Source organism: Astyanax mexicanus, chromosome 19 (genome assembly GCF_023375975.1).
Source record: "Astyanax mexicanus isolate ESR-SI-001 chromosome 19, AstMex3_surface, whole genome shotgun sequence".
Classification (NCBI taxonomy): domain Eukaryota; kingdom Metazoa; phylum Chordata; class Actinopteri; order Characiformes; family Acestrorhamphidae; genus Astyanax; species Astyanax mexicanus.
In genome coordinates, this window is record NC_064426.1 from 13,410,001 (window position 1) to 13,432,277 (window position 22,277).

The 22,277-nt window shown below is 41.0% G+C and overlaps 1 protein-coding gene across 1 annotated transcript in view; it reads left to right on the forward strand.

Annotated features, from left to right (window-relative positions):
• cacng3b (calcium channel, voltage-dependent, gamma subunit 3b) overlaps nt 1–22,038 on the forward strand; it is an 83,247-nt gene extending 61,209 nt beyond the window's left edge. The window contains exons 3-4 of the mRNA XM_022662733.2: nt 11,404–11,544; nt 15,526–22,038. Of these exons, the coding sequence (XP_022518454.1) occupies nt 11,404–11,544; nt 15,526–16,019 (635 nt within the window). The 3' untranslated portion in view covers nt 16,020–22,038. The remainder of the gene's footprint in view (nt 1–11,403; nt 11,545–15,525) is intronic.
• The last annotated feature ends 239 nt before the right edge of the window (nt 22,039–22,277 follow it).

A 22,277-nucleotide genomic window follows, 5' to 3' on the forward strand; every position in this document is an offset into this window, starting at 1 on the left:
TGCTTTGTGACTGAAGCTTAACACACTGGATGCATCCATTCGAGCATATCACAGGGACAGCTTTGTGATAAATCTGCCTGGCTCTCCAGCCATGCCTGGGCATCCTGCTGAGCCACTGACATCTTCTTTTGAATACTACCTCACTGTGTACAGACTGGTGGGGGTGTTTGGGGTATTTTCAGAAAGCTTAATTGAGCAATATCAGGAAAAGTGAATATTATAGATTGTGTTCTAGTGCAGGGTGAGTCCTGTATCTATGCTGTGTTTTTGTATGGGAAACATATATGTTGTTCTACCTTTTTTGGAATGTGCTTTATCCCTGAAATGTAGGCATGGATGTATATTAGCAAATTAATGACGTTGACCAGATAAAACATGGACTATATTGGTTAATATGTTGCTTTATATTGTCTGAAATCAAATGAAAGTCAAAGGAAATGTGAGAAACACTTTAATTTGCATTTACCATACTGTTCCAAAATTTTCTGATTTTGGGTTGTAAGTTCCATGTCCATACTGACCAGCACTCCTGTGTTTGCATTTTTGTCCAACACAACACATATTACGATAAAACTTTCCTGATATATGTTTCAACTAAAATCAGTTAATATATAAAATATATGTACATGAACAATATAGGCGGCAGTGTAAATACATACTTTATTTTTGTTTACATGCCAAAAACTGCCTTTTTTGTTGCCTTAGAGCAACAATGGACTCAACAAGGACTAAGATTCAGGGAATATTTTTTTTCTTTCAAAAAAATCTAATTTATGCAAGAAAGGGTTAAGCATCAGATGATTTTGATTGTTGTAACCTATTAAAAAATAAAATATGTTTCGGCACAAAACTAGCGCAGTGTATTTTGTATTTTAGAGTGATCTCAAAGATTTTAAAGGGGGGATGAATACTTTTGCACGGGATGTTCAAAACAGTGAGGTTGGATGCAAATGACTGTATACTAAGATGCTTGTGCAATCATGTGAGAAGCACAGTGTCAGTGTGTGTGTGTGTGTGTGTGTGTGTGTGTTGTGCCTGAGCAGTGTGTCAGACCAGCCACTGATCAGAATGCAGCCCAGCAGATGTGATTAAAAAAGAGACACATAAATCCCCCTGCCGCTGTGTCATGCATACACACTGGTCTGGCCGGGCTCTCTGGGAATCAGTGGAGATTGGGCACAGATGTGTACGTGGAACGCTGTAAACAACAACAAAACAACAACATCCCACAGCAGGCCGAGGAGTATTTACACGAGGCTTTTTTAGCCGCACAGCCTCAGGAAATAGGTCTAATTCACAATGTGCCCTTGCACAGTGTGTGTGTGTGTGTGTGTGTGTGTGTGTGTGCATTTAAAGGAACTGTTCACTAGAAGGATAAAAACAGTAGCAGCATCCTGAAACAAGAACTTTCCCGGCTTCTTCTTTAATACTTCAGCAGATTCATTCTGTCACAGAACCTGTGACCTCCCGCATATAGTGGCAGCGTTTTAGACCGCTGGACCGCCCTATCATGACTCACTTTTATGTGCATACTCTTGCTGATTAAAGTTTGATTTGATTCTAGATTCATGTTTATGGTGGTTTGGTTTGGTTTGAAAAGGTTTGCGGTTATTGGAGAAGACGTGGGGATGTTGGAGAAGGTGTGGGGTTATTGGAGAAGGTCTGGAGTTATTGGAGAAGGTGTGGCGTTGTTGGAGAAGGTGTGAGGTTGTTGGAGAAGGTGTGGGCTTATTGCAGAAGGTCTGGGGTTATTGGAGAAGGTCTGGGGTTGTTGGAGAAGGTCTGGTGTTCTTGAAGAAGGTCTGGTGTTGTGTGAGAAGGTGTGGGGTTGTTGGATAATTGGATAAGGGTTGGTTAGTTGTGAGGTTATTGGAGAAGGTCTGGGGTTGTGTGAGAAGGTCTGGGGTTATTGGAGAAGGTGTGGGGTTGTTGGATAAGGGTTGGTTAGGTTTAAGGTTATTGGAGAAGGTCTGGGGTTATTGGAGAAGGTCTGGGGTTATTGGAGAAGGTCTGGGGTTATTGGAGAAGGTCTGGGGTTATTGGAGAAGATCTGGGGTTATTGGAGAAGGTCTGGGGTTATTGGAGAAGGTCTGGGGTTATTGGAGAAGGTCTGGGGTTATTGGAGAAGGTCTGGGGTTATTGGAGAAGGTCTGGGGTTATTGGAGAAGATCTGGGGTTATTGGAGAAGGTCTGGGGTTGTTGGAGAAGATCTGGGGTTATTGGAGAAGGTCTGGGGTTATTGGAGAAGGTCTGGGGTTGTTGGAGAAGGTCTGGGGTTGTGTGAGAAGGTCTGGGGTTATTGGAGAAGGTGTGGGGTTGTTGGATAAGGGTTGGTTAGGTTTGAGGTTATTGGAGAAGATCTGGGGTTATTGGAGAAGGTCTGGGGTTGTTGGAGAAGGTCTGGGGTTGTTGGAGAAGGTCTGGGGTTGTGTGAGAAGGTCTGGGGTTATTGGAGAAGGTGTAGGGTTGTTGGATAAGGGTTGGTTAGGTTTGAGGTAATTGGAGAAGATCTGGGATTATTGGAGAAGGTCTGGGGTTGTTGGAGAAGGTCTGGGGTTGTGTGAGAAGGTGTGGGGTTGTTGGAAAAGGTCATGGGTTGTGTGAGAAGGTGTGGGGTTGTTGGATAAGGGTTGTTTAGTTGTGAGGTTGTTGAAGAAGGTGTGGGGATGTTGGATAAGGGTTGTTTAGTTGTGAGGTTGTTGGAGGAGGTGTGGGGTTCTAGGATAAGGGTTGGTTAGGTTTGAGGATGTTGGAGAAGGTGTGGGGTTGTTAGATAAGGTGTGGGGTTGTTAGATAAGGTGTGGGGTTGTTGGATAAGGGTTGGTTAGGTTTGATGCTGTTGGAGAAGGTGTGAGGTTGTTAGATAAGGTGTGGGGTTGTTGGATAAGGGTTGGTTAGGTCTGAGGTTATTGGAGAAGGTCTGGGGTTGTTGGAAAAGGTCCTGGGTTTTGTGAGAAGGTGTGGGGTTGTTGGATAAGGGTTGTTTAGGTGTGAGGTTGTTGGAGAAGGTGTGCGGTTGTTAGATAAGGTGTGGGGATGTTGGATAAGGGTTGGCTAGGTTTGAGGTTGTTGGAGGAGGGTGAGGTTGTTGGATAAAGGGTTGGCTAGGTGGAGAAGGTCTGGGGTTGTGTGAGAAGGTCCTGGGTTGTGTGAGAAGTTGTGGGGTTGTTGGAGAAGGGTTGTTTAGTTGTGAGGTTGTTGAAGAAGGTGTGGGGATGTTGGATAAGGGTTGTTTAGTTGTGAGGTTGTTGGAGGAGGTGTGGGGATGTTGGATAAGTGTTGTTTAGTTGTGAGGTTGTTGGAGGAGGTGTGGGGTTGTTGGATAAGGGTTGGTTAGGTTTGAGGTTGTTGGAGAAGGCGTGGGTTGTTAGATAAGGTGTGGGGTTGTTGGATAAGGGTTGGTTAGGTCTGAGGTTATTGGAGAAGGTCTGGGGTTGTTGGAAAAGGTCCTGGGTTGTGTGAGAAGGCGTGGGGTTGTTGGATACGGGTTGTTTAGGTGTGAGGTTGTTAAAGAAGGTGGGGGATGTTGAATAAGGGTTGGCTAGGTTTGAGGTTGTTGGAGGAGGTGTGGGGTTGTTTGATAAGGGTTGGTTAGGTTTGAGGTTGTTGGAGAAGGTGTGGGGTTGTTAGATAAGGTGTGGGGTTGTTGGATAAGGGTTGGTTAGGTGTGAGGTTATTGAAGAAGGTCTGGGGTTGTGTGAGAAGGTCTGGGGTCAATGGAGAAGGTGTGGGGTTGTTGGAGAAGGGTTGGTTAGGTTTGAGGTTGTTGGAGAAGGTCTGGGGTTATTGGAGAAGGTGTGGGGTTGTTGGAGAAGGTCTGGGGTTATTGGAGAAGGTCTGGGGTTATTGGAGAAGGTGTGGGGTTGTTGGAGAAGGTCTGGGGTTCTTGGAGAAGGTCTTGGGTCATTGGAGAAGGTGTGGGGTTGTTGGATAAGGGTTGGTTAGGTTTGAGGTTATTGGAGAAGGTCTGGGGTTGTTGGAGAAGGTCTGGGGTTATTGGAGAAGGTCTGGGGTTGTTGGAGAAGGTCTGGGGTTGTTGGAGAAGGTCTGGGGTTGTTGGAGAAGGTCTGGGGTTCTTGGAAAAGGTCTGGGGTTGTGTGAGAAGGTGTGGGGTTGTTGGATAAGGTCTGGGGTTCTTGGAGAAGGTCTGGGGTCATTGGATAAGGTGTGGGGTTGTTGGATAAGGGTTGGTTAGGTTTGAGGTTATTGGAGAAGGTCTGGGGTTGTTGGAGAAGGTCTGGGGTTATTGGAGAAGGTCTGGGGTTGTTGGAGAAGGTCTGGGGTTGTTGGAGAAGGTCTGGGATTATTGGAGAAGGTGTGTGGTTATTGGAGAAGGTGTGGGGTTCTTGGAGAAGGTCTGGGGTTCTTGGAAAAGGTCTGGGGTTGTGTGAGAAGGTGTGGGGTTGTTGGATAAGTGTTGTTTAGTTGTGAGGTTGTTGGGGAAGGTGTGGGGTTGTTGGAGAACGGTTGGGGTAGTTTAATATGGTGTGGGGTTGTTGGAGAAGGGCTGCGTATGTTGGAGAAGGGTCTGTTAACAGTGAATAGGTTTGGGCCATGGCCAGCCATATCACAATACTTATGGTATATATGGTATATATGGTATATTGTAATTAATATTGCACATATCACTTCTTGTTCCTGGTAACCGTTATCTTCCTTTCAAACAGCATTGCAATCTGACACATCCACCTGGGAGCAAGTATTTTTTTTGAAGATGAGCATGTAAGTAATTTGTTGTGTATATTATGGGCTGTCTATCTGTGAGATAGAAAAGTATGCATCTACATCTGTCACAAAATATATGTTGTATATCTCAAAAACATGGAGAATTTTAGCATATGGGCACTTTAATGATCTGCAGTGCTGCTGGTCTGTCAGAGGAAATAGAGCCGCCTGTTAAACGCGTTCAGGGGCACATCACCATTTCGTGAGCAGGTCGCTTTCAGAGGAGCTGAGATGGACTGGAAATGGAGCTGATACGCTCGGGTGCCTCCTCAAACCCACCCACCCTCACTCTCTGTCTCTGTCTCTCTCTTACCCCTCCCCCCTCTGTTTTGTATTGTGTGTCTTAAATGCGTTCATTGCTCCATCCTGTGCTGCTGGTGATTGAGTTGGTGCTGTTGTGGTTTTCTAATGCAGCACAAAAAAAGCCAGGCTGATAACCTCGACCTCATTACTACCGTAAACATGGCCGTCACACTTAGGTGACTCAGGGGTGATCAGGTGCTAAACTTCCTTATCCCTTATCCCCTATTCCCTTTCAGCAGAATACACCAAAAGTCAAAGCCACAGCATGCAACTTTACTTCAGATTCAAATGTTGTTACCTAAAGTAAAATATAAACTGAAAGTACATTCTGTGTAAAGGAGAACTCTGAAGCTGAATTCCACACTTGACGATCATACATAAATAATATATTCAAAAATTGTCCTCTGTTACAGTTTTTTTTTTAAATACTGAAGATGCTTTTCTAATGACTTAGCACAGCAAAAACCTACCATACACAATTAGCTAGATAGTGTTCTGCTCAAAAGCACATTTTGTTGACAACAAACTCTGTATGTCAAAATTAATAACAAACCTGGATCAACATCAAATCATTCTTAAACTCATGCTTACTATTCAAGAACAACATGTACTCAATCACAGCACAACTGCTTTTAAATACAGACTGTTAATGACATTACAGATACATTATTCTTTCCTTCCCTCCCCACAAGCAACAGGCATTTTGACATCCATTTCCTGTAAATGTACTACTTGTTTAGCTTGAGTATTCTTGGCAGCATGATTGGGTGATACATGCTGTGTAAAATGTAGAGCAGATAAAAATAATCTATGACATTATTGCAGTAAAAAAACAACATTAGCCTCAACAAAAACTGAAGACATAATTGAACTGCGTAGGAGGTAAGTTGTCTGCTGGAAATCAGTGATGTGCTCTAGGGCATGCTTTAGGTGTCCTCTAGCTTTATTCTGTCTCTTGAATTCTCTTATAGATCAGCTATCTCTTTGCAGGCGCCGATGTAGGCAGTTACCCCACAAACATGGTCCTCTAGATCAACAGTAAAGTTGTCTGTAAACCCAGCAGCTCTTAACGGGTGATTCTTCGATTATGTGCACCTTTGGCCTTGTAAAGTTGAGTGAAAAAAACATTATACAAATTCAACTCACACAGCTTTATATGTTTAAATAACCATTGTAGTATTGAGATCCATTAGATTTTAAACTAAATTTACAAGACTAATTGTTATTTTTTACATTTTATCTGACCCAGAATAAACAAATGTAATTTCCACCACATTTCATTTAACACATATAAATAAACAGTGCAATAATTAAAACATCCTAGAATTTTCTAGAACCATTAACTTAACTATTTGTACCAGTTACTACTATTTACAAGAATAATTCATTTCTGAATGACCTAAATTAACTGTCCTAAGGATCAAAATGCAGAACTGTACATGGACATGACAAGGTGTTGTGGAAATGACAATGGCTAAATACATGGAAAAAACATAAATTATTCAACTTCATTTACAAAACCATGTGAAAACCAACCACACCTGTTCACTTTAGTGTTGCAATAAGCCAACATCTAAATTCTGGCTTTTTGGCAAAATCTTCAAACTCTCACAGAACTGTAACAGTACATGTGGTAAACAACCCAAAAACTGGGGGTTTGGCAAGAATACTTCAAATAAATGATGAATTCTTTTTGAGAGTTAATAGAGAGTCTCTCTTCAATGAACACTAAACTTGCGCGCGCCATATAATAAGAACTGTATTTGAGATTCAATACTGACAAAATCAATGAACTATTATCCTTCAATCTTGAAAATGCAAAAAAATTGTATTTCTAGTTATGAACTATATTGTATCGGTGTGTGTGTGTGCCATCTTAAAAACAGATAAAATAAAATGATTAAAGTACATTGTAAATGTATAAAGTATATATAGTATATAGTAAAAGTATAGGGCCTGTTAAATGAATTTATTTACTTAAAACAATCTATATCACTCATATCTATAATCTGAAGTGTGGTGGAAATGACTGTGGTGGAAATGACATTTCTACTTTTTTTTTTCATAAAAAATGGATGATGGCCACACTGATTAGTTTGAATTGATAGTTAGCATTTCATATGTGCAAAATAAAGCTTTTCATGTTAAATTTGTGATCTTTTTTAAAACAACAATGGAACTACAGCATGTTTGGAAATTACATACAATAAATATATTTGCTGATTAAGCAATATTTACCTTTGTTGTAAGTGGAAAATTAAGTGGCTTAATGTCACTTTACATTTCTGATGTCTGATGTCACTTTACATTTCAATGGAAACAACCTGAACAATCTTTCACCAGAACTTTTTTAAAGAGAATGTAGGCATTGTGGTGGAAATGACACCAATGCTGTGTATTAAAAATAATATTGACAGTGGACTCAAAGCTCAGCTTCTTTATTCAACACTTTTACAGTGTTACTCTCTGAAGGACATTGCCTGAACAAAGGAACGCAAAGAGGTTTGCAGACTGTCTGACTGCTGTAGACCTGTGAAGGATGTTATTAAGCCTCAGTTCACATGATGATTGTATTGAGGAGGACAGTCTGTAAGTTTCAGTGGTTGAAATCACCAGCTCGATTTACACAACATCACGGTTCAGTCTAATGTATGATGATCAGGTCATACAGCAGCCCCAGCACTGATGTGGAGTTCAGTGAATGAAGTGTGTTTGGAGCTGGGTACTGTACTAGAGCCATGTCTCAGTAAAAATAGAAGCATTTTCTCATTTTATGCCGGGTGGTGATCCTAGTTCTGCTTTTTGAGGGGATGTAGCAGCAGTTGCATAGCTGTAGCCTCTCACCATGCTTCCACCTTGCCTCATTATTTGAAGTTAGAAGACTTATTTGCAGTTTAAAAGTCTGTTTTATCTGACTGTTGTGAATGCGCACTGTAAGTTTAAGATGAACATTAAAGCAAAAAAAGAATAATGTTGTTGGGAGGATGATGCGAACGCGACTGCCGCAGTTGGTACCATCATGGAGTATCAGAGGAGGAAACTGGACAGTAGGGATGATCGTTTTTCCTGCTGGATCCTCCTCTGATCCATCCCTGCTCCCATTGTCCCTGGATTTCCCCTCACAATGCACTGGTAGTTACACATGATGCCCATTTCTTCTTGGAGAAAGACACAGTAGCAGCAGGAGCGACCATATTTAAGCACACTTTCCCCAGTTTTTCCTACGGAATGTACTATATGTTACCATGTGTGGCAAGTGGCATGGTGTAAAACCCACCAAAGTACAAGTTATAACAGGTTATAGATAGACACCATACCAGGGCCTACTGATGCAGGAGTTTAATTACCTGCTTACTGTTCCGTTCTAAAGAAACTTTGTACAAATCTTTTATTCAAAAGTGTTTGATCAGAGTTCACTTCCAGAGGGGGAGTCAAGAAAATGGAATCCACAGTTGACAGTCTGAGGTTAGGCTGCATTATTTAATCATGATAGACACTGGAGCATACTGCTTACTTTATTACACCTCTAACTTAAGCTGTCTCTTTTTCTTTTGTCTCTGTATGTTGGAGAAGTTTTGGGTTTGTTGCAGAAGGTGTGGGTTTGTTAGAGGGTTGTTGCAGAGGTTCTGTTTTATTCTGATATGCTGGAGAAATTTTAGGTTTGTTGGGGTCTGTTGGAGAAGGTGTGGGTTCAGACGTTGTCCACTACAATCCACAAATTGATTAGGATTTTTTTTGTACATTTCTTGCTTTGTTTTTTGATTTGGATGTTTTTTGTTTGTTGAGGGGCAGGTTAGTGTGCTGGTGTAAGGTTTAACTTAATGCTAGCAAGAAACGACTAATCCACCTTGTATTTAGATTACACACATTCCAGGTTCTTCTCTTTATTCAGCTTCTGCTGAATTCTTCTGTAATTAAGTGCTCAATGGCCACTGATCCATTTTTCAAGGATGTGGGGAAATTGGATGATGGAAGAGTATTTAGTCTTCCCCCGGGCACCGATATATTAATGAGGTGTGCCACTGGAGACTGCTGATTCCTCTGAAGAGTGTGAAGAATGAAGGCAGAGGAGAGGAGAGGACAGATGAAGCTAGAAATGCTGACAGAACTGACAGGATGTGTATTATTCTGACTGATATTAATATTCAGTTACAGACAAATGTACACAAACATCATTTACCCCAGTGTGGGACTCAAAGGTCTTTTCTTAGCAAGTTAAAGTGTTTTTTTAATGTTGGTATTCCGCTTTGTTGCTCTGTGGTCTTAAAAAGTAATCAGACTACACATAGTAATTATTCCACTCCCAATTTAGAAACCTCTCAAAACCAACAGTGTCTAGTGCTGAACTGAAGAATCAGCTGTATTAGAAGGGGAAGTGGAAGGGTAAGTAGGTGGTTGGGGGATTAGATCATTCTCCAAAATCCTTTTTTTAAAATAAAAGGATGTAGGAGGTCAGCTGTCCCGGTTTTCCCGCTCCAGAAGCGTCTGCAGATAATTGGAGGAAAAGTGTGTTTTTTTTTTTGGACAGATGCCGTCCGTTCCAGAGCTCAGCTCTGTGAAGGATAAACACACAGCCGGGGGGGTGAAGGGGTGGGGAGGCTGTTTCTGCAGATTTCTGTCAGATGGCTAGGTTCGGCCGCAGGCTTTACACACTCTGTCATTAGCGTTAGCGCTTCAGTATGGCTCGCTGAGGCCCTGCTCACTTTAATAACTGCAGTGTGGAGCAAGAGCGACTTTCACTCCTTCAGACAGACCACTGAACATCCGACACATTGGACTATAGACTGTAATAACTGCCTATACATACTCACACGACCCAGCTTACAGATACACCACACTACAAAATTACACACTATGCTCAGTATATGTACAACTGATCAGTGATGAAAAGGATCATTCAGACTGTTATCAACAACCAGTCCGAAAGCCAGGGTCTACTATGGTGTAAGACTGTTTCAGAACATGTCTGTGATGCAGCACTAATTCAGAAAAGTGCATTGAGATCTTAGAGAAATATACGCTTCCTTTAAGATTACATTTTTTTCTAGGTACATTTATGCATTTTTCAACAAGACAAATGTAAAGTCAAAAATGCTGAAATGCAGGAGGTATAAATAAAAAAAACTGAATGAAATTTTTAGATTGATACAGTCTACAATAAATTAAAAATCAATGTAACAAACTGCATTTCTGCATTTTTCTTACTGTTAAACCTTTTTTTCCGATTTGCGGTAAATGTTTATATATTATATGTAAATATGCCCAGTAAGGAAGCATAAGTTATTGCAAATCAAGTTCATTTTCCATGGTACAAATGACAGACAACAGGTGCACCAGAGTGGCAACAGAAAACGGAAACGGTTTTGCCGATGGTTGCCACAGACAAATATTCTGTCCTTATCTTTCCTGACTGATGCGTCCTTAGTTTTGCGGTTTTGCTAGTGTTCTTTTCACTTCTGGTAGCATTAAGTGCACCTGCATCCCTTTCAGGTTGAACAGGTAGTCTAGCTCATCCAGGATGGAACATCCATATGTGCTGTTGCACGAAGGTCTGCTGTGTCCCAGAGAGCATGAAGAAGATATCAGGACACAAGCCACTGAATGGCAATTGAAAACCTCTGGGAGTTCATGCATCAGGGCATCTGATGCTTCCAATTTGTGCCACAGTCTGTAGAGGAGCTCATTGATGCCCAGATCTAGTTCTGCGAGAACATCCCCAAGGACACCATCTACCATCTCATCAGGAGCATTTCCCGACATTGTGGGGAGTGCATACAGGCACGTGAGGGACGTACACAGTACTATGCAGCATTAAGAGTTGCCGGGATGTCTGTGAATTCAATGTTTTACTTATGATTTTTGGTGTAAAAATTTATTTTTAGCAGTGTTGAAAGGAAAATAGATTCCACTGGTGGCATAATCTAGGGTTTAAGTCACATGATTTTTTTCATTGTACCTGCCATATTGGGGACCTAATTTTTAGAAATAAATGAGCTTTCCAGTGTAGGAAGTGGTGCTAATTTCATTTGTTCATTAGCTGGGTAGATAAGCCATGCTTAGCTAATCGTCTAGATGGGATTTCCATTCAGAACTGTGAACAGGTTGTGTTAAATGCTAAATAACTGGCTATATAGCCAGTCCCTGGTTCAACCCTCAGAATGGTGGCTATATATATTATGATGTGAACCTATAAAAAAGAACAACTTTGAACATTACAGCAAGTGCCTAGGAACCCCTTAGCATTTCTTTAAAATATACTTTTAAAGTTGAGAGAAAAAGTTATAGTGGGTAAAATCATGTTAAAGAGTTAATAATGTGAATCAAGATACACATTCTGTGTGTGTGTGTGTGTGTGTGTGTGTCCTGTGTCCTCAGGTGCAGTCAGGGCATCCAGTATCTTCCCCATCATGAGCGTGGGATTGTTATTTATGGGTGGGCTCTGTGTGGCAGCCAGTGAGTTTTACAGGAGTCGGCACAACGTCATCCTGAGCGCTGGAATATTCTTCGTTTCTGCAGGTAATACACACGCGCACACACACACACACACACATACACTACTGTACAGCTGTACACATGCATTTGTTGGGACCAAATGTTGTAACTCTAGATTATACAAAATAATCTCTCTTTTAATGTTAAAGCTTTTATTCACCGAGCACCCAAACACCAGGAGGGTGAATAACATCCCACCAATGACCCTACCACAATTAAATCAAACAACACAGACACACACAACCCCCACCAACACCACCATCACAACAGAAAAAAACTCAGAAAATGCCAACAAACAGCCTACTGGAAACACCCTTTGAGCTCTTAACACCCACCCACACCCCCAACACATATTCAGTGCCACCCGGCATTGCACACACAACCCACACCAACGACCACCTAGAGTCCATTCAAGGCCCAACAATTAATGATGTGTTACATGCCTACCTGCTTTTGACTTTTGCCTGCCCTGACCATGAGTATGGAAGAATCCCGAATAAATCTCCTGCACATGCAGCCTGCCTCAACCAATTCATTACAAGCAGTCTGTTCCTGCTTTGATAGGCAAGAGTAAGACAAGGTCACAGAGCCCTGCTTGCAGCCATTAGAGTAGTTACAGTGGTTTTAAAAAAGTGTTTGCCCTCTTACAGATTGAATTTCACTTACCACAACCAGGTCTGATTACTGCCAGCCCTGTAGAATCAAGAAATCACTTAAATAGAACCTGTCTGACAACATGAAGCAGATAAAAGATCTCAAAAAGCAACACATTATGATGCAAGTAACTCATAATTTCAGAGAAAGAGCATCATACTGAACTAAACATGGTGGTGGTAGTGTGATGGTCTGGGGCTGCTTTGCTGCCTCAGTGTCTGGACAACTTGCTGTAACAGATGTAATCAGGAATTCTGCTGTTTACCAGAAAATCCTGAAGAAGAATGTCCGGCCATCTGTTCGTGACCTCAAGCTCAGGTGTACTTGGGTTCTGCAGCAGGACAATGACCCAAAACACACAAACCCTTTTTCACACAGGGCTAGATTAGAATGGATAATAAATAAAATAATTTAAAAAGTGCTTTTTGGTAACACTTTACTTGGATGGTCCATTTGATGGCCTCTTTGATGCTCAACTGACGTATAACTAACATTCAACTACATGTCTATTAAATGCAAATGAATTAAAAGGTGAAAGTAAATGATTCTCTATTGAATATAACCATAAATTCAACTCTAATCCAAACGCTTATTTAAATATTTTAGGATTGGGTACAGGGTTACATTTTAAGCTTAGGTTTAGGTTAAGGTTAGGGTTAGGTGTAGGTTTAGGTTCTATTTTGAATCATTTACATTCAACATAGGGTTAAATTTAAGTTAAGTTAAATTTAATGGACATTCAATTCAGTGTTAGTTGAATGTCAGTTGAGCATCAACAAGGTCATAAAATCCAAGAAAAGTGTTACCTGATTTTTTATTTTTACTCAGGTTATATTTATCTGATATTAAAGTAAAAGAAATCTGTAAAGGGGCAAATACTTTTTTACACTGTATACATTTACAAAATTAAAGCCATTACATTTGTTGATTGACTGAGAAATCCAGAGGCAGCATTTGAAGTGAAAGAAACATGTGGACTGAGGCGATAGGGGATAATGTAACAGGGATTATACACACATTCAGTACTTAGTTCTGGAAAGAGGCCCCATGCAGAGTTCCTAGTGCAGTAGCAATGTTTCAGCATTCTCCCTATTCCTGTCAGTTTCCATCAACATGATTCTAAAGCTGAAGCTGCTAGTTTAAGTACAGTGATCTAATGTAATATAAAGTTGATTTATATGAACAATATGTCATTGACTTTGTGAGCTCCCTTTAAGACGTGAGTGTCCAGAATAACTCAAATTATTGACAAAAAAGTATCTGAGGGTGTTGAAGCAGACTAAACCGCATCGCTATTGACCCGTTTGTGTTGTTCTGGCACGAGAGAGGGCAGGCAGCAGTAAAAAAAACTCCATGTTAGTCCAATATTTACAGAAGATCCCATTAGGCACTGGACACACACAAATGACTGACTCAAACGTCTGTAGGTTACATAATCAGTGCCCTGTCTGGAGACAGCTGTGTTGAAAATAACCGGACACCCTTCACCATCAATGATGGAGCTTCCAGCATTCTTTCCTATCTCATCTCATTAGCCTTATTTACACAATCCGCCCTACTGCAGACACCACACACACACATGTAATGTCTATGAAGTTTAGACTTTATTCAACACTAAATCATAAAGAGTGAATATCTCACATTTTCCTGAATTTCACCCTCTGAGCTCCTCTTACAGCATCTACACCAAACTGCCCTTATCTCGTACAGTTACATACTTGTACATTTAACACTCAGGTATGTAACAGAGGTCTGTTATGATTGGCTGCATTTTATTGTTCCCTTTTTAAAAATCAGTCGAGGCTAAAATCTGATGCTGTTTTTTGTGTTTGAGAATTTGTGTAGGGGTCACTTTACAGTAGAAGATTACCACTCATGAGTCTCATTCATTTTCCTGAAACCTATTCACTAAAATGGGGTTTTTGAATGTCTGAAAGAGTCTTTCAGGTTCAAAACTTCTTCCAGATAAAATGACTTCTTCCCTGCATTGGTTTATTTAGACATTCAGACCAGATTAACTGGACTATGATTTTGTTTGTTTGCAAAAAAAAGTTTGAAGAATTGGGCATTTTCCCTCCCGTGTGTCATGTGACTTGTTAGTGTTGCAAGGTCTTAGTTGTAAATTTAGAGCTGGTATGTTAACTTTGGTGTTTTGGCAACAAATCTCTCATACTGGACACTAAATATTCAGCTTGGCACTTCATGACAAGACAACTCTCTGACGATGTGGAGAAACAGAGACGCTCAAAGCTATCCGCAGGTTGCTAACACCCTAAAACAGAGATATAGCACGATGGCCAAAGTAATTTAGAACAGGCCACTCAGAACAGGCCTCCTCAGGGTTGACCACAAAAGGTGAATGCTTGTGTTCAGCATAATATCCAGAGGTTGACTTAAAAACAAAACAAGACATGTCATGTCTACCAGCATTGCTGCAGAGCTTGAAGAAGTGGGGGATCAGCCTGCAGTGCCTGCAGTACACCACACACTACATAACCTCTTTCTGCGTGGAAGAGGATTCCAGTGGCATCCTGTAAAGCTCTAGTGAGCTCCATGATCAAGAGAGTTAAGGCAGTGAAGGTAAATAATGGTGGCCACACAAAATATTGCCACTTTGGCACAATTTGTCCATTTTCATTTAGGTGCATACTCTGTTTTGTTGCCAGCAGTTTAAATATTAGTGTGCTGAGTTATTTTAAGGGGAAGAGTAAATGCATACCATTATTTAAGCTGTACACTGACTACTTAACATTGTATCAAAGTGTCATATCTTCTGTTGTTTCATTACTGAAAGCAAAATTAACCACATCAAAATAATTTAATGTAACAAACTGTGACAACAAAAGTGCTTTTTGTTTCTTGACGTTTTTATTAAAAACTATAGGAATGTTTAGTAAACATTTTATAAATATCACTGATGGTTGTTTTGTATCTGAAGCAATATTCACAAATGTATGGAAGCACACTATTTTCATAAAAAAACATTTGGATGGAAACGCAACTGCTGAGTCATCAGATTTCCTGCCCTCTGGACTCATGTTCACTCTGCTCTCTTTCTTGAGTGATCGAAAGGAGACACCGTGTATGTGCAGTCCCATTAGGTTTGGATCCGAATGTGTGCTACCAAATTTGTAATAATTTATCCTTCGAGATTAGTTAGAGGATAACAGCAAATTAAAAAATTCTAATTGTTCTTAGTTTCCTTCTTTTCACTCAAGCAGTGTGGAGCTGCTCACCATTAAACTTCCTGTTTAATGGCACGGAATGATGAGTCACAGCTGCACAGAGTGCTTTACAATAACCTCTCTCTCTTTCTCTCTCTCTCTCTCTCTCTCTCGTTTGCTCTCTCAGGCCTCAGCAACATCATCGGAATAATTGTCTATATATCCGCCAACTCTGGAGACCCTGGTCAGAGCGACTCCAAGAAGAGCTACTCCTACGGCTGGTCCTTCTACTTTGGGGCACTGTCCTTCATCATGGCGGAGATGGTGGGCGTGCTGGCGGTTCACATGTTTATCGAGAAGCACCGCAAGCAGCGTGCCAAATCCCGCACTGAGCTCATCAAGAAGTCAGCCTTCAGCCGGATCCCCAGCTACCGCTACCGCTTCCGCCGCCGCTCCAGCTGCCGCTCCAGTGAGGCTCCGTCCAGGGACGCCTCCCCAATCGGCAAGAGCGGATACACTGGCCCTGCCGCCGCCGACATCTCCATGTACACGCTGACCCGGGACCCCGCCAAGGCCGGAGTGGGAAACCTGCTAAACTCGGAGAGGGAGTTCCTCCAGCCACACAACTCCAACTCTAAAGACTTTAAGGACGCGGCAAGCCGGAGAACCACACCCGTTTGAATTACCAGAACGGAAGTGAAACAGGGTTTAAGGGTGAATCCAAGCACAACGGAAGTGCCGTGGCCAAGACATTACGACCAGGAACTTGAGCTGGACGCCCGCAGTGGCAGGAAGAGTAGGCTAGCATGCTAGTATGCTAGAAGCTAATAAAGACCTGCCATAAACCCTCTTCCTATAAGAACATGTACACTGGCAGTCAAGAGGAATTGCTGGGGGGGTTTGTTCTCCCTCAGAAACACCAAAAATATCATCAGGAGTAGATGCTCAGCGCTCAGTAGTGTTCTGTAGCTTCACCTCACCCCATTTGATCATAGTTAGTGGAAGTGGTTTTAGTAAGAGGAGGGTCTATACTCTTTTATATAGATCCACGGCAAACCAGAACCATAAAAGAGGCTGAACTTAGTTTACTGTAAAAAGATTTCTAGTGTGTAAAGAAAAGCTCTTGTAGAGGGCAGCTTAAAAAAATTGGATGCTTAAATGGGTCTTTGCTTGGTTGGTTAAAGACAGATTTAACAGTCTGGTGGGAAACCTTTTGTAGATGGTTATATATATAACCTTTTTAAAAATTCTATTATTTAACACCAAAATCACTGTGGCTTTTTTGCTTAGTGTGCACTGTAAAAAGGGTTCTTAGTCAGGACAATGTTTCTGTATGGAACCACAATGGCCCAAATAATTATTTGGCTGTTTAAAGGGTTCTTTACTGTTAAAACCTCTTTATAAATAAGGATGAGGATAGCTTTATATCAACTTTTAAAACGGTCTGTGTAGCACCAAACAGAGTTACACCCAATTGTTTTAAGTGGAATGACCGCCACACCTTTTTGCTTAGACACTCTTAAAAAAGGGTTCTGCAAGAGTTTGGTAGTTATAGTGAGGGCCCTATATAAAACCACAAGAGCTCAAATAACCATTTGCAGCTAAAATGGTTCTTTGACTGAATAAAGCATTCTTCAAATTGGTGAAAAGAACTATGACTGCAAGTCAACAAAAGAGTTTCAGTACTCTACACAATTCACTTTGCTTGTAATGCACTGAATATCAGCTCTGCTACAGTTATTTATAAGGGCCATGGTTCCAAGGCAGCTCAAAGGAACAGTGAGAGCAGAAATGTTTCTTTGTCTGATTAAAATGTTTTTTAGGCTGGTGGGGAACTTTTCTGTGTGTAACCCAGGAATTTTTGTGCCACCAGAAAAAGCACTTGTGTAGAGTGTCAGTTTTGATGTTTGGGGTTTATTATGCTTCAGGGTGACAAAGCAGGAGCCAAAAAAACTTTAACTTTATGTGAGTGGAATTAATCAATGTAGAACAGAATTAGAGCTTTTTAGAACCAATTTACAACACCTTGGGCCCATTGGTTCTTAAAGCAGAATATTCTTTTAAAATTCTATTGAATTTGCATATCAGAATCGGAAACGAGCATCACAGCTGTGAGAATTTCCCTCTCTGAACAGCATTTAGCATTGTTGTCACTGTCACTAGGGTTAAAATCATTTGCTCAAATTGACTAACTTTAAAGCCTCTTTCAGGAATTTTCTGGATAATTTTGTGGTTTCCCTGTGGATTTGGAGGACAAATCCGTTTCAACATGATAAACAGTCACTGTGTGCACTCCAAGTGATTCCGTTTGACTGCCAGCGTATGAATATAGATAGTAAATATTAGATCATTGGTGCTTCCTTTTATTCCTCATTTCTTTTGAGTGGGTTTGTTTTCCACCGAGAGTGTTAATCCAACACGTTCCCTCCCTCCTTCGCTCCACTCCAGTGGGCGAGCCAACTCTTCTCTCCTCAAAGTCACTCTGACAGAAACTGCCATTGGAATTCATGAACTGTGAAGATTAGCCCAGTGAGACTGTGAGAGACACAACCTTTTCCAAGCCCTTCTCCGTGGGAGTGAAAGGGAGGGGCTGGCAAAGGGGGTTGTTGAATTTCTGTTTTGTTTATTTTCTGACAGACAAACTGACCTGCTGTCCCTCCCCTGGCCTTACGGACAGCTGCTGGTGAGTGCCTTGTCACACTCGTGCGATTGTAAACAGCAGCGTCGTTTTTTTCGTCCTGGGCTGAGTGTGTTAAACCCCGCCCTCAGTGCCATCTTCCCCAGGTTCATTATTCATGCACCCACACTTACACACACATTTTTACACACACACACACACTAACACACATTTGCACACACACTTACACACACAAAGGGACTCTCACACGAACACACACACACACAGACTCTAACACTAGCACACACTGAAACACAGCAGGCAGGGGCAGATTCATCAATTCTGGGCAAAGACAAGAATGGGATCCTTATAGTTGAGATTAAAATTATTCAACTCCACTGCAGTAAAGTGTTTTAGCAGATGTAACATTTATTGTTTATCTTCTTAACAATCAGATCAAATATGGACTTGTATAATGCAACTTAAATGACAACAATATTTTTTTCTGATACAACAACAAATGTCCTTTTTGTGATTTCCTCATCGACGAAAATTAAAAGATTTCCTTAAAGATTTCCACTCTTCGGAACAGAAGTTTCCGTCAGGTGTTTTCAATCAGGCATTAAAAAGCACCTGTAAATGTGAATAGGACCATAATGGCCAGCAATTTAGCAGATTTAAAAGGTCTTAGATACTCAGCTACTCCTAGACAGTTAATGGTGTCTCAGCAACATGTTGAAGTCCAGGGAATGACCAGCGAGATGAAGGCCTCCGTTCCAGAACTCCCAGGTGCACCCCCCTTGCTGACTCCAAAGCATAAGAAGAGTTGAATACAGTATGCAAAAAACATGTGGACAAACCACAAAGGTTTTGGGATGCTGTTCACTGGAGTGATGAGATCAACTTGGATCTTAAAGGGTCCATGGCTGGGCAATATGTCTGGAAGAGGAAAAACAAAGCTTATACAAAAAAGAACACCTTGCCTACTGTGAAGCATGGTGGTGGATCAGTCATGCTCTAGGGCTGTTTCGCTTCTTTAGCTACAGGGAATCTCTACCACAGGAAGATACCATGAATTCAGTTACCTTGGGTGGAAATGTCTTGCAGACCTAAAGTGTGCAGTTGCAACACGCAAGCCCAAGAATGTCAAAGAACTGGAGGCCTTTGCTCATGAAGAATGGGCTAAGATACCTGTTGATCACTGCAAGAAACTTGTTGTACTAATGTACTAAGTACTAATTATGTCTATTATACAAGTCCTTATTTGATCTGATTGTGAACAAGATAAAAAAATAAATGTTAAATTTAATAAGTGGAGTTGAATCATTTTGACCACAACTGTAAATTTACAGTATTTCAATTTGGACTCTTTTTCTTTCCCTTTTAAGTACTTCCCGGTTCTGTCACTACCTACAACCTTGCCCTATTACAAAATGCCACCAAAACTGGGAGGGTGAAGGCTAGCACATTTTCTCAAACTGACGCTAGCACACCAACACTGGAGCTTAACACACTTGGAGGAAAACATTAACTGCTAATCATGTTACATCAGCTGGAGTAAGAATTGGTGTGTGTTACACATAATAGATAGTGTTATATATTAATAGGTTACTTAAAACATTTTTTAAATTTTGTTTATACATATAATATAATATATAGTAGGAGCTTTGGACCATAGAGGCCCTTTGGTTCCAATAAGCCCCCTTGGATCTCTAGAACTTTTAACTACTGAGAACCTTTTTTGGGGGGGACCTTTGACTTAAAGGGACCCTTGATTCCTGAGGGCATTTGGCTTTTAGAGCCCTTTGATCCTTGGAGAACTTTGGTTTCTGAGCCCTTGTCTTATGAGTGCTCTTGGTTCCTTGACTTCTGGTGACTCTAAGCTCCTTTATGCACTTGGAACCCTGGGCTCCTGTAGGCCTTTGGCATCTGGGTATGCTTTTCTCCTGGGGCCCTGAGCTCCCTGAGCTCCTGGATGCCAATGGCTATTGATGGCATTTGGTTCCTGAGATCACTGATTTTTTTTAGGTTCTTGGCATTTGAGGGCCTTTGAATTATGGTGGTCTCTTTCTTTACCCAGTGTAAGGTCTGCCCCTGCCAATGCATATCATCACCCTCCTGTCCACCTCCCAGCCAGCTGCATGCCATCCTTCCACATCGTACACTCCATTACCCACCACTTTTATAACAGGGTTATAAGCACTTGCTATTAAACATCATCTTAAGCCCACCTCAGCCCTAGGTATAGCGTTTTTCTGTTTGTTTTTTTTATTCACTGTTATTTAAGAAACAGGGATTTGTTTGTTTGTTCTCGTCACACACCAATATATTATAGGGGGTTGGTTTGAGTCCTGTGTATCAAAATGATTAAAATTGTATTTATTATTCCAGATAATCTTATTCTCACAGTTGTAAGAGATTAGTGACTGCCTGCTGAGAGTAGACTGCATTCATTTAGTAGAGTTAAAATAGAAACAGAATATTTTAGAAGTTCTCTGTACATTGGGAATTTTAATGGAGGGTCAGGAGTCCGAGGGCGGACTGAGAACAGTTTTCCACACAGCATCAGCAGTTTATCTCGCTTTAGGGGACTCCAGGGCCTCGCACACTCGGTGGATGGATCAAACTGTGATGGGGTGAAGCCCCCTGTCGGCTCTTTGGCTTCTTAATCTCCGCCACAGTGCAGGTAAAGAACGTTCCTAAAGAGTTCATCAACTGTGAGAAGAAAACACACCTGTAGTGAAACACTTTTAGAAACTGTATGCACTGTAGAGCCATTCAGTATGACACTAACTTCTTCTAACAAGTACAAATATATGTGATGTAAATACAAAAGTATTATTATTAAATTATAATATGGTACTTTAGTTGTTCGATTAATATCATGACTCCAAGGGCTTTTGATTTTTAAATAATTTGAGCTTTACAAGGGCTTCAAAATAGTTAGAATCCAACTGATGGAAACAATAGTTTTGCCCAAGGAAGCATTTAAACCACAAACACAATTCCATGCGCTACCTGTTCATTTTCATGTATGCAAAAGACTGTAATGGCCAAATGAGAAAACTGTTATGAATTCAATATCGCAATTTAGTCTGTTCTACATCACCAGTGAATGGAGATATCCAGTGAATGGAGACATCTCTTTATTCGCTGGTGATGAAGGTGGATGTTTTATAAAGCCATGCAGCTCCAGATTTTTGCAGAGCTAATAATTTATCTGCCATACGTTCTTACGGGGTGTTTAACGTATTTACACTGGCCTCAAAATTTACATTAGTCTTGTCTTATTTGGGTCATCCTATACATCACCATTGGTTTCTGTGGACCCTAGACTCATGTGAGGCCTTGGTTTCTGGGGAACCTTGAATCCTGTGAAGCATTTGTTTCTGGAGACCTTTGGTTTCTGGGAATCTTTGGTTTCTGGAAATCTTTGGTTTCAGGAAATCCACGGCTATTATAGACCCTTGACTTCTGAGAGCCTTTGGTATTAAGGCGTCTCATTTTATTTGCTTTGTCTCATCGTTACATATATGACCTGTGTATGTAATTCCGCCCAACAAGAACGTTCACTGAGGGTTACTGTTGTAGTTGAGTTGGGTTTTGTTTTGTGTTGTAAAGTTGTGCTGTTCTAAGTGTTGAAACAAGAGTTGGTGTTGCGGGGTTCCACAGGGGTGTATCATGGGTCCTGTTTCATATTTGTGTGTTTTCTTTTTGTTTTTTTTTGTTTCCTACCCCGCTCTCACTTAGGCCACCTAGTGCCTGTTGATCCTGCCTTGACAGAGCCTTCCTCAGCAGGCTGCTCTTCTTCCTCACTTCATCACATCCAAATGTTCGTTCTACTTCACCTGGACTGTTACTTAACAGCACAGACCCTCCCTCTGGCTGGAGGCCCAACTGACCACCATGCAGGCCTACAGTCAATGTTGTGCATGACCTCTCTCTCAACGAAGGCAGCAGTCTCAGCTTGAAACATACTGTAGAAAAAGCACACCTTTTAAATACTGTAGTGGAAATAATTAAGGGTATTATAGCCAGAGAAATATTTAAAACTTAGAAAATAAACTCAATTTTGAAAAATTATCACCAAGTGCCTCTTTGAGTTTCTTTAGAATGTGTTGATTATTTTTTCCCAAAATGCACTGATGTGGGAAGTGCTGAACCTGTTTTTCTGATTTAAACAAAATGCACCTGGATCAAAATTAGAAAAAATATATATAATTTACAATGAGGGACCTTGATTGCCTGGACATACAGTTCAGTGAAGTTTTGGAATTACTAGACTGATGTTTTTTTCTGCTTAAACTCCCTCTCACATGTAT